General features: G+C 38.3%; 1 protein-coding gene across 1 annotated transcript in view; it reads right to left on the bottom strand.

Annotated features, from left to right (window-relative positions):
• LOC103242526 (coiled-coil domain-containing protein 144A) overlaps positions 1–13,561 on the bottom strand; it is an 89,426-nt gene that overhangs the window by 39,937 nt on the left and 35,928 nt on the right. The window contains exon 6 of the mRNA XM_073005391.1: positions 12,179–12,315. Within this exon, the coding sequence (XP_072861492.1) occupies positions 12,179–12,315 (137 nt within the window). The remainder of the gene's footprint in view (positions 1–12,178; positions 12,316–13,561) is intronic.

The following is a 13,561-nucleotide window of genomic DNA, read 5'->3' as shown; positions in this document are numbered from 1 at the left end:
TCATCATAATTGGTCTTTCAGCATTGATATAGTTGAGTATTCTCTAGCTTTGGCAGACTACACTATTCTATTTCCAGGAAAAATAATGACTGCCAATGTTCCTTCTCAGAGAAATAAAGAACTTATACATTTTAACTTATTTCATCCTCATCTATTTCACTTAAACTGCTGTCATCATCTCCTTGTAGCAGACCATGAGTTACTAAATTAGCCTTCTCAAACACTGGTGTAATCACAGACTATTTTGAGGTCCATTTTTTATTTTCATTTTTCTTTACTTCCTTGATATGTAACACAGTACCAGAATTTAAAAAAATATATAAAAAGCCAATGTTTTATGATAATTATACTGATAATGAATAAAAAAACAATTTTGTAAAATTCCAACTCTTCCCCATCTCAATTCATTAATTTAAAAAACACAGTTGGGGGGCACACCCAAGATGGCCGAATAGGAACAGCTCCAGCCTCCAGCTCCCAGCGTGAGTGACACAGAAGACGGATGATTTCTGCATTTTCAACTGAGGTACTGGGTTCATCTCACTGAGGAGTGCTGGACATTCGGTGCTGGTCAGCTGGTGCAGCCCAAGCAGTGAGAGCTGAAGCAGGGTGAGGCATCGCCTCACCTGGGAAGCACAAAGCAGAAGGGAATCCCTTTTCCTAGCCAAGGGAAACTGAGACACACAACACCTGGAAAATCGGGTAACTCACACTCTAATACTGTGCTTTACCAAGGGTCTTAGCAAACGGCACACCAGGAGATTATATCCCACACCTTGCCCGGAGGTTCCCATGTCCACAGAGCCTCCCTCATTGCTAGCACAGCAGTCTGAGATCTAACTGAAAGGGGGCAGCGAGGCTGGGGGAGGGGTGCCCGCCATTGCTGAGGCTTAAGTGGGTAAACAAAGCCACCAGGAAGCTCGAATTAGGGGGAGCCCACCGCAGCTCAAAGAGGCTGGCCTGCCTCTGTAGACTCCTCCTCTGGGGACAGGGCATAGCTAAACAAAAAGCAGCAGAAACTTCAGCAGAGGTAAATGCCCCTGTCTGATAGCTTTGAAGAGAGCAGTGGATCTCCCAGCACGGAGGTTGAGATCTGAGAATGGACAGACTGCCTGCTCAAGTGGGTCCCTGACCCCTGAGTAGCCTAACTGGGAGACATCCCCCACTAGGTGCAGACCAACACCTCACACCTCACACGGCGTGGTACATGACTGAGATGAAGCTTCCAGAGTAAGAATCAGACAGCAACACTCGCTGTGCAGCAATATTCTATCTTCTGCAGCCTCCGCAGCTGATACCCTGGAAAACAGGGTCTAGAGTGGACTTCAAGCAAACTCCAACAGACCTACAGCTGAGGGTCCTGACTGTTAGAAGGAAAACTAACAAACAGAAAGGAAACCCACACCAAAACCCCATCAGTACCTCACCATCATCAAAGACCAAAGGCAGATAAAACCACAAAGATGGGGAAAAAGCAGTGCAGAAGAGCTGGAAATTCAAAAATTCAGAGCACGTGTCCCCCTCCAAAGGAACGCAGCTCATCGCCAGCAATGGAACAAAGCTGGATGGAGAATGACTTTGACGAGTTGAGAGAAGAAGGCTTCAGTCAATCAAACTTCTAAGAGCTAAAGGAGGAACTACGTAACCAGCACAAAGAAACTAAAAACCTTGAAAAAAGAATAGATGAATGGATATCTAGAATAATCAATGCAGAGAAGACCTTAAAAGAACTAATAGAGATGAAACCATAACACAAGAACTATGTGACAAATGCACAAGCTTCAGTAACTGATTCAATCAACTGGAAGAAAGAGTATCAGCGATTGAAGATCAAATGAATGAAATGAAATGAGAAGAGAAGTGTGGAGAAAGAAATGAACAAAGCCGCCAAGAAGTATGGGATTATGTGAAAAGACCAAATCTACGTCTGATTGGTGTGCCTGAAAGTGACGGGGAAAATGGAACCAAGTTGGAAAACACTCTGCAGGATATCATCCAGGAGAACTTCCCCAACCTAGTAAGGCAGGCCAACATCCAAATTCAGGAAATACAGAGAACGCCACAAAATTACTCCTCGAGAAGAGCAACTCCAAGACACATAATTGTCAGATTCACCAAAGTTGAAATGAAGGAAAAGATGTTAAGGGCAGCCAGAGAGAAAGGTCAGGCTACACACAAAGGGAAGCCCATCAGACTAACAGCAGATCTCTTGGCAGAAACTCTCCAAGCCAGAAGAGTGTGGGGGCCAATATTCAACATTCTTAAAGAAAAGAATTTTCAACCTAGAATTTCATATCCAGCCAAACTAAGTTTCATAAGTGAAGGAGAAATAAAATCCCTTACAGACAAGCAAATGCTTAGAGATTTTGTCACCACCAGGCCCGGTCTACAAGAGATCCTGAAGGAAGCACTAAACATGGAAAGGAACAACAGGTACCAGCCATTGCAAAAACATGTCAAAATGTAAAGTCCATCGATGCTAGGAAGAAACTGCATCAACCAGCAAGCAAAATAACCGTCTGATATCATAATGACAGGATCAAGTTCACACATAACAATGTTAACCTTAAATGTAAATGGACTAAATGGTCCAATTAAAAGACACACACTGGCAAATTGGATAAAGAGTCAAGACCCATCAGTGTGCTGTATTCAGGAGACCCATCTCACATGCAGAGACACACATAGGCTCAAAATAAAGGGATGGAGGAAGATCTACCAAGCAAATGGAAAACAAAAAAAATCAGGGGTTGCAATCCTTGTCTCTGATAAAACAGACTTTAAACCATCAAAGATCAAAAGAGACAAAGAAGGCCATTATGTAATGGTAAAGGGATCAATTCATCAGGAAGAGCTAATATCCTAAATATATATGCACCCAATAGAGGAGCACCCAGATTCATAAAGCAAGTACTTAAGAGACCTACAAAGAGACTTAGACTCCCATACAATAATAATGGGAGACTTTAACACCCCATTGTCAACATTAGACAGATCAACGAGACAGAAAGTTACCAAGGATATCCAGGAATTGAACTCATCTCTGCAGCAAGCAGACCTAATAGACATCTATAGAACTCTCCACCCCAAATCAACAGAATATACATTCTTCTCAGCACCACATCGCACTTATTCCAAAATTGACCACAGAGTTGGAAGTAAAGCACTCCTCAGCAAATATAAAAGAACAGAAATTATAACAAACTGTCTCTCAGACCACAGTGCAATTAAACTAGAACTCAGGACTAAGAAACTCAATCAAAACTGCTCAACCACATAGAAACCGAACAACCTGCTCCTGAATGACTACTGGGTACACAATGAAATGAAGGCAGAAATAAAGATGTTATTTGAAACCAATGAGAACAAAGATACAACATACCAGAATCTCTGGGACACATTTAAAGCAGTGTGTAGAGGGAAATTTATAGCACTAAATGCCCACAAGAGAAAGCTGGAAAGATCTAAAATTGACACTCTAGCAACACAATTAAAAGAACTAGAGAAGCAAGAGCAAACACATTCAAAAGCTAGTAGAAGGCAAGAAATAACTAAGATCAGAGCAGAACTGAAGGAGATAGAGATACAAAAAACCCTCCAAAAAATCAATGAATCCAGGAGTTTGTTTTTGAAAAGATCAACAAAATTGATAGACTGCTAGCAAGACTAATAAAGAAGAAAAGAGAGAAGAATCAAATAGACGCAATAAAAAATGATAAAGGGGAGATCACCACCGACCCCACAGAAATACAAACTACCATCAGAGAATACTATAAACACCTCTATGTAAATAAACTAGAAAATCTAGAAGAAAAGGATAATTTCCTGGACACTTACACTCTCCCAAGACTAAACCAGGAAGAAGTTGAATCCCTGAATAGACCAATAGCAGGCTCTGAAATTGAGGCAATAATTAATAGCCTACTAACCAAAAAAAGTCCAGGACCAGATGGATTCACAGCTGAATTCTACCAGAGGTACAAGGAGGAGTTGGTACCATTCCTTCTGAAACTATTCCAATCAATAGAAAAAGAGGGAATCTTCCCTAACTCATTTTATGAGGCCAACACCATCCTGATACCAAAGCCTGGCAGAGACACAACAAAAAAAGAGAATTTTAGACCAATATCCCTGATGAACATCGATGCAAAAATCCTCAATAAAATACTGGCAAACCGAATCCAGCAGCACATCAAAAAGCTTATCCACCATGATCAAGTGGGCTTCATCCCTGGGATGCAAGGTTGGTTCAACATATGCAAATCAATAAACGTAATCCAGCATATAAACAGAACCAACGACAAAAACCACATGATTATCTCAATAGATGCAGAAAAGGCCTTTGACAAAATTCAACAGCCCTTCATGCTAAAAACTCTTAATATACTCGGTATTAATGGAACGTATCTCAAAATAATAAGAGTTATTTATGACAAACCCACAGCCAATACCATACTGAATGGGCAAAAACTGGAAGCATTCCCTTTGAAAACTGGCACAGGACAGGGATGCCCTCTCTCACCACTCCTATTCAACATAGTGTTGGAAGTTCTGGCTAGGGCAATCAGGCAAGAGAAAGAAATCAAGGGTATTCAGTTAGGAAAAGAAGTCAAACTGTCCCTGTTTGCAGATGACATGATTGTATATTTAGAAAACCCCATCATCTCAGCCCCAAATCTCCTTAAGCTGATAAGCAACTTCAGCAAAGTCTTAGGATACAAAATTAATGTGCAAAAATCACAAACATTCTTATACACCAGTAACAGACAAACAGAGAGCCAAATCATGAATGAACTTCCATTCACAATTGCTTCAAAGAGAATAAAATACCTAGGAATCCAACTTACAAGGGATGTAAAGGACCTCTTCAAGGAGAACTACAAACCACTGCTCAGTGAAATAAAAGAGGACACAAACAAATGGAAGAACATACCATGCTCGTGGATAGGAAGAATCAATATCGTGAAAATGGCCAAACTGCCCAAGGTAATTTATAGATTCAATGCTATCCCCATCAAGCTACCAATGAGTTTCTTCACAGAATTGGAAAAACCTGCTTTAAAGTTCATATGGAACCAAAAAAGAGCCCGCATTGCCAAGACAATCCTAAGTCAAAAGAACAAAGCTGGAGGCAACATGCTACCTGACTTCAAACTATACTACAAGGCTACAGTAACCAAAACAGCACAGTACTGGTAAGAAAACAGAGATATAGACCAATGGAACAGAACAGAGTCCTCAGAAATAATACCACACATCTACAGCCATCTGATCTTTGACAAACCTGAGAAAAACAAGAAATGGGGAAAGGATTCCCTATTTAATAAATGGTGCTGGGAAAATTGGCTAGCCATAAGTAGAAAGCTGAAACTGGATCCTTTCCTTACTCCTTATACGAAAATTAATTCAAGATGGATTAGAGACTTAAATTTTAGACCTAATACCATAAAAACCCTAGAAGAAAACCTAGGTAATACCATTCAGGACATAGGCATGGGCAAGGACTTCATGTCTAAAACACCAGGAGCAACGGCAACAAAAGCCAAAATTGACAAATGGGATCGAATTAAACTAAAGAGCTTCTGCACAGCAAAAGAAACTACCATCAGAGTGAACAGGCAACCTACAGAATGGGAGAAAATTTTTGCAATCTACTCATCTGGCAAAGGGCTGATATCCAGAACCTACAAAGAACTCAAACAAATTTACAAGAAAAAAACAACCCCATCAAAAAGTGGGCAAAGGATATGAACAGACATTTCTCAAAAGAAGACATGTATACAGCCAACAGACACATGAAAAAATGCTCGTCATCACTGGCCATCAGAGAAATGCAAATCAAAACCACAATGAGATACCATCTCACACCAGTTAGAATGGCAATCATTAAAAACTCAGGAAACAACAGGTGCTGGAGAGGATGTGGAGAAATAGGAACACTTTTCCACTGTTGGTGGGACTGTAAACTAGTTCAACCATTATGGAAAACAGTATGGCGATTCCTCAAGGATCTAGAACTAGAAGTACCATATGACCCAGCCATCCCATTACTGGGTATATACCCAAAGGATTATAAATCATGCTGCTATAAAGACACATGCACATGTATGTTCATTGCGGCACTATTCACAATAGCAAAGACTTGGAATCAACCCAAATGTCCATCAGTGACAGACTGGATTAAGAAAATGTGGCACATATACACCATGGAATACTATGCAGCCATAAAAAAGGATGAGTTTGTGTCCTTTGTAGGGACATGGATGCAGCTGGAAACCATCATTCTCAGCAAACTATTGCAAGAACAGAAAACCAAATACCGCATGTTCTCACTCATAGGTGGGAATTGAACAATGAGATCACTTGGACACAGGAAGGGGAGTATCACACACCGGGTCCTATTGTGGAGAGGGGGTAGGGGGGAAGGATAGCATTAGGAGATACCTAATGTAAATGACGAGTTAATGGGCACAGCACACCAATATGGCACATGTATACATATGTAACAAACCTGCACATTGTGCACATGTATCCTAGAACTTAAAGTATTAAAAAAAACACAGTTATGAATTACTAACAACATATAAAGAAATATATATTTCCTGCCTTAAAAACCATGTAATATGCAATTATGATACAATGTGTAGTTTAAGAGTTGATGTATGAAAAGTTATTTTTTAACACAAGGAAGGCATTACAGAAGAGGCAAAATATACGAGGAGTTTACCAGGGAAAAACAGAGAAAACTACTGCACTTGGAGAGTGGAATGAGTGCACAAAGATTAGTCCCATGCAGTCTAGGTGTTTCCTAGGAACTTGAATGGAAAAGTGTAAAACACAAGGAAAGTAAGAATGGAAGATGAATGCTACATTAAAAAGCTGGAGTCAGCTGGGCGCGGTGGCTCACGCCTGTGATCCCAGCACTTTGCGAGGCTGAGGTGGGTGGATCATGAGGTCGGTGGATCATGAGGTCAATAGATCAAGACCATCCTGGCCAACATGGTGAAACCCCGTCTCTACTAAAAATACAAAAAGTAGCTGGGCTTGGTGGCACGCCTGTAGTCCCAGCTGCTCAGGAGGCTGAGGCAGGAGAATTGCTTGCACCTGGGAGCCAGAGGTTGCAGTGAGCCGAGATCGCCACCACACTCCAGCCCTGCAAAAGAGTGAGACTCCATCACAGAGGGAAAAAAAAAAAAAAAGCTGGAGTCCACTGGACACAGGCAATGACTCTTACACATGAAACTCATATTTAGATCTGTGCTATGTTTTGGGTTTTGTTTTTTAAATATAATAATGTTTAAACAGTTTAAACAAAGTTTTAAAAATAACAGGCACATATTACATGAAAGAAATCAGGAAAATGTCTTGGGAAGAAAAAAATCTTACTGTTAAAATTCCTAAATGTCATTATAGTCATTATATATAGTTCAAAAATAGCAATATTCTGATTAGTTATATAAGTTTGTTTGAAAATAAAATAATTTGATACATTTCCTACATGTTTAGTCTAGCATTTAGTCTTAATATAAAAAGCTGGATTTGTTAGCAGAACATTGTAATTTTTTTAATGAAGTAAACACACATTATATCACTATCATTGCATGGGACAGAATGTGAACAAAAAAAAAGATTAAGGAATAAAAAAAGAGTATTGCTATCGTATAACTACATATATTAACAAAGAGACAAACATTTCCCACTGGAGATTATGTTAGGAGTTTAGCAGAAGTCTCTGAAAATAACAAAAACTGAAACAAACTAGTAATTGCTTTTTGTTTGTTTTTAACTATGTACAGAATTCTTCTGGTTAAGATTAAGCATCAAAAAAAAAAAAAAAAGGGATCTTCCTGAGAGCAATTATTAAACAATTCCTCTTGACCCACACTTCCAAATTAAGCCCATAGTTCTGGAATACAAAATCATTTTCATTTTAAACATAGTTGATGGAAGGCAACTTTTAAACAGGAAACTGCAGTTTAAAGTTGCCTCAAACTTAGGAAAGAACTGACCTGTAGCCACGGTAGTAACAAGCAACCACCCACAGCCAGTTGTAAATACAGTCAATCAATCAGTGACCATTGGCCTCTCTCACCAACCAGTATCAATGTGGGCCGCTTGCTTCTGAAAGACAGCCAATCAAACACAAACTCACTCCAATCCAGAAACCTAGGAGTGTTAACCAACCCACAGCAGCCTTGCTCGGACAGCCATGTTTCTCCAGATGATGTCAACCCTCTTATGCCGCTGAGAGTCCGCCAATCTTTCAAGTCTGCTCCTCCCACAGTCCTATATAAGATCAACAGCTGCTCTGTCAGAATACAGAGTGCCTGATGAGCATAGCTCTCTTCTAGAAAGCTATACATTCCAACTTGGTCTTTTAACTTCAGATACTGAAGGTTCATAATCACTTGGAAACAATTTTTAAGTCCATCAAATTTACCACCCTTATATTTAATTTTCTTTATAAATTACCAGTGAAATTTGTAACTCCTTTGATCCATTTTATCGTAAGTAAAACTATCATGATTATTAGTAAAAGTATAGTGAGTAACCACAATATTGAGCTTTTCTCTGTAAATGGAAAACTATTAACATAAAGAATGTAGCTTATTATGAAGAGCCAAAAAATCCAAAAATGCATATAATTGCTAGGCAAAAGTGTTAGAATGAGCCCATGTCAAATCTTTTTTTTTTCTTTTTTTTATGTGAGAAACAGTCTAATGTTTAAAACAATACGCTGAAGGGTTAACTCCACTTGCTCATATAATAAATATTTATTGAGTAGAAACTTATTGCAAGTTAGGCCCTACTCCTACTGATGGGAGTGAAATAAACACAATAACAGTACATAGATTAGGCAAAATATACAGTGTTAGGGGAGAAAAACTAAAGCAGGAAAATGAAACGTTTACAGGTTTGAGAGGAGGGGTGGTGGGAATTTTAGGATGGCCAGAAAAGTCCTTACTGAGAAAGTGGCTTTGAAGTAAAGAACTGAAGGAATGGAAAGAGAAAGCCAGGAAGCTAGCTGAGTAAAAGGCATCCCAGACACACACAGGGAACTGCCCAGTACAGATGTGTGCCTGGAGTTTTTACGCAATAGTGATAGATAAGGAAGAGCAAGAAGTTCAGCATGGCTGAAGCAGAGAAAAGGGAATAAGAAACAGAAGTTTAAGTGCGAGAGGTAATGGGGCATATTGTGTGTTGCCTTCTAGGTATGAGGAGGAACCCTGACACATACTTGGAGTGAAATAAGAGGCAATCAGATGGGTCTGAGCAGAGGAACGACATCATCTGACTTATGTTTTAAATACGGCCACTGAGTTAAGGATTGATGAAAAGAGGATTCTTTTAAAAAACAGAAAGACCAATTAACAGTCTATTATACTCATCTAGATAGCAGATGGTGGTGGCTTGGACATGAAAGCTATGACTGGCTTCTGGATATATTCTTCAGGTACTCCTGACAAGATCTGCTGACAGATCAGATGTGAGGTGTCAGAGAGAGAGGTGAGTCAAGGACGACACCTTGGTTTCTAGCGGAGCAATTGCAAGAGTTACCATTAATGCAAATAGGAGACTATGAGACGGGTAGGTATGAGAAAGAAAAAAATCGGTACCCCAACCTTGGCCCTGGTAAGTTTATGATACCCAAGAGTTCATGATCAACCAAACAGAGATGTCAAGTACGTAGGTTGGTATAGAAGTCTGGAGTTAAGGAGAGAGATCTAGGCTGCAGACACGCATTTGAAAATCATTAGCACACACAAGGTAGTAAAAGTCGTGAGAGAGAGGTCATGAGTCCTGGGACATATCAATGTGTAAAAGGTGGGATATGAGAAGAAAGCAAAACAGACTACAACAGAGGGACTAGAAAGGCAGGAAGAAAAGCCAGGAGAGCGAGTGAGATCCTGAAAGCCAAGTGAAGATACTGTTATGGAGGAGAGAGTTTTCCATTGGGTCCAATATTGCTGACAGGTTAAATAAAATGAGGTCTAAGAAACAATGTCTAGATTTACAAATCAGTGGTAAATTTGAGAACAACAATCTTGGAAGAGTGGTGGGAGTGAAAATTACTGGTGTCTGCTCAAGAGTGAATGGACAGGAAATCTGAATCCACGAGTATAAACCATTCTTTCAAGGCCAACATACCTAGGGGCATGACTGTAGACGATCTAATTTTCTTTTTGTTTAGCTGTATTTTTCAATTCTTATATAACTATATACTATATTTTTACCCTTTAAAAGTTTTTAAAATTATATCTATATGACATTTTTGAAATGCCAGATGAAGGTATTAAATAACAAATTCATTAACTCATAAAACCAAAAAGCCTCTTGAACATTACTAGATTATATAAGCTGATTATCATTTTGCTCCTGCTTACACATAAAGACCAAGGAAGACTAAAAGTTTCAGAAGAAGTATTTCTTGCTTAATAAAAAGCAACTAATTCTAGAATATTTTATACTCATCAAATATACAAAATAATAGTCAAAATATGGAATTCTATAATAAGAATAAAAGGGGACGAGTGCAGAAAATAATCTTATTTTGTAAACCAAATTTGTTGAAATTATATGAAGCCACTGTTGAAAAATATGGTGTGTTTCCTACGGAAATACATTATCTTTTAACAGGAAGGATAATGGCAAGCACGTAGGGTACCTTTAAAAAGAGGATTCACTGCATAACAGCACCTTGGTTTTAGCCCAAAGATCAGCAAATTGGTGCTTGTGAGCCAAATCCAGCCCACTGCCTGTTTTCATAAGGAAACTTCCTTGAAACACAGCCACACTTATTCACTTTACAATTCACAAAGCTTAAAATATTTACTAACTGGCTCTTTACAAAAAGAGCTGTCCAACTCTTGGTTCAGTAGATCTGAGATCCTCTGATGTATTTTAGTAAGTTTTACCCAATATATTGAAATGCTTATACAAAATATGAATCCCCATGTGCAATCTCTTGGCAATATTCAAGTTAATTTGAGGATCTGGTATTTCAGCACTCACACATTGAGAACAAAAAACAAAAAATGTAATAACTAGCAATTCTGTTGCACACAAGGTACAGTGTCAATGTAGCATGTAGCTAGCTTCTTCTTATAACTCAGCAGATATTACAAGAATTCCAACAAAACTGGCTTAAGATGTGTCATCAAACTAAAGTCTTTAAATATACTTTAATTTTGAAATAATTAGTACAGTCCAGGTCTAACAACTTCATTTATCAAAATGATTGCATACTACATTATTTGCTGGGAATGACAACTATACCATTTCTTTATTGCTAAGGATTTAGGCTATCTCCAACTTTTTGATATTACAATGCTATAATAAATATCCTTATACATAAGTATATATGTAACATATATAAATATCCTTAACATATCATATATACTTAATATTATATATATTTAACATATTAACCTATTGTATATCATATACTACATGTAATAAATGTCCTTAACAAATATGTGTATGTGTTTACACAAGTCATATTTCCTGTAGGATCTCGTCTCAAAAGTGAAGTTGTTAGGTTAAAGAAGTGACCTATTTGAAATTTTGATACATGCTACTAAATTACCCTGGAAAAAGGATTCATCAATTTCATTTAACAGCAGTATATGAAAATGCCATCTTCACATTTGCCAATATTTCCTATTTTTTAAGTAAAATATCAATATGATTGGAAAATATGGTATTTCATTGTTCATTTACATTTTTCTGATAACCAAGGAAGGCTTAATATCCTAGTAAAAGTATAAAATTTGTTCATCATGAATATTAGCCCAAATTTGGATTCATTTCACAGCACATAATTGTCTCCTGTTTTTGTTGTTGTTGTTGTTGTTGTTGTTTTGAGATGGAGTTTCACTCTTTTGCCCAGGCTGGAGTGCAATGGTGTGATCACAGCTCACCGCAACCTCCACCTCCCGGGTTAAAGCAATTCCCCTGCTTCAGGCTCCTAAGTAGCTGGGATTACAGGCATGCACCACTACACTTGGCTAATTTTGTATTTTTAGTAGAGGTGGGGTTTCATCATGTTGGTCAGGCTGGTCTCGAACTCCTGACCTCAGATGATTCACCTGCCTTGGCCTCCCAAAGTGCTGGGATGACAGGTGTGAGCCATCGCGCCTGGCCAAATGTCTCCTGTTAAATGTTGCTATAGGCTTACCTGTCATGCCCTTTCTTCTTCTTCCTAGGAAACTGCTGATTTAGTCCATCATCATTATTGCCAGCAGCAGCACCATGAGCTGGGTTTCCTGATAATTCTGTGCTATTACTTCTGTGCTTCTCCACTTCTTCTTCAACCTTGAGTGAGAGTTTGATGTTAAGGACAAGTGTTATTGCTTTATTCAATGCAAATAACTTTTTTCTGTTTTCATTGATTTCATCACTTGACTCAGTTTAATTATGATAATTTTAGTCATTAAAATATTTGGTGTTTAATTTTATCATATCTGGAACTATCATCATATAATTGTAATTGTTATAATTTTATCATCAACATTTTTGTAAAGTTGGCTTCATTTCTGTTTCAATGAATGAGACAGAATTTTCCAAAATTTAAACAAGGGCCCTTCTTAATTTTGTGCTTTTATTCCCAACCACCCTGCACTATGTATTATGAATTTTTACCTCATTTGACTGGCACAAATACAGAAATAAGAAGACAAAGACACAAAGCATGTCTTCTTCTGTCTTTGCCACTTGGCTTTCACATTAAACAGCCAGATTGAGAGGATACAACACTGTGGGGCTTTAGGAACAGAAAGGAAGCTTCCCCTTTTCTGCACTAAGCTATTCTTTTCTTCCACTAACTTTTGTCTTTTTTTTTCATTTGAATCCTGGGATATCAAAAAGGTAAAGGAGCTTACTGAAATACAAGTCCACTGCAACACAAAAAGCAGAGTGAAACTGCTGAGTTGGTGTGGAATTCTGAAAATGAGATGCTTCCCAAATTTCACATTCAATAGCCATAAAAATCTATAGCTGGAGGATATACAGTATAAGAATCTACTTTAGCCCACTGTCTATTGATGACTGGGCTAAACCCAAAAAAGAGTAAATGATAGATCCAAGCACCTAAAGTGCCATTACCTAGCATTTTGTGGCACCAAAAGAAACAATACAATTCCATAATGCTGAATCAGACAAATTCTGCAAATTAATCAGATAGGTTAAAAGTGTGACTTAGGCAAAATAATTCAATGACTTGGCAAAGGGTGGGAGAACTGCCCGAATGAATGTAGAAGACTCAACTGTTCATGTTAGCATCATATATTAAGTTTTTGGTGAGCATTTATGCAATTTATATGGAAAAATATATATGGCAAAACTTAATGTATTTTAATAAGCAACAAAACATAAAGGTGTGATTCAAAAGAAATAGTACAGAGTGGTTATATTAACAAATATGTTGGGCTTCTCTTCTAAGACAGCCAGACAGGAAGAGCTATGGTTTGCAGCACCAAGAGTGATCAACGCAGAAGATGGGTGATTTCTGCATTTCCAACTGAGGTAACTGGTTCACCTCATTGGGACTGGCTGGACAGTT

The sequence above is a fragment of the Chlorocebus sabaeus genome, chromosome 16 (genome assembly GCF_047675955.1).
Source record: "Chlorocebus sabaeus isolate Y175 chromosome 16, mChlSab1.0.hap1, whole genome shotgun sequence".
Lineage (NCBI taxonomy): Eukaryota > Metazoa > Chordata > Mammalia > Primates > Cercopithecidae > Chlorocebus > Chlorocebus sabaeus.
Note: the sequence above shows the minus strand (reverse complement) of the source record. Positions and strands in the feature narration are given on the sequence as shown.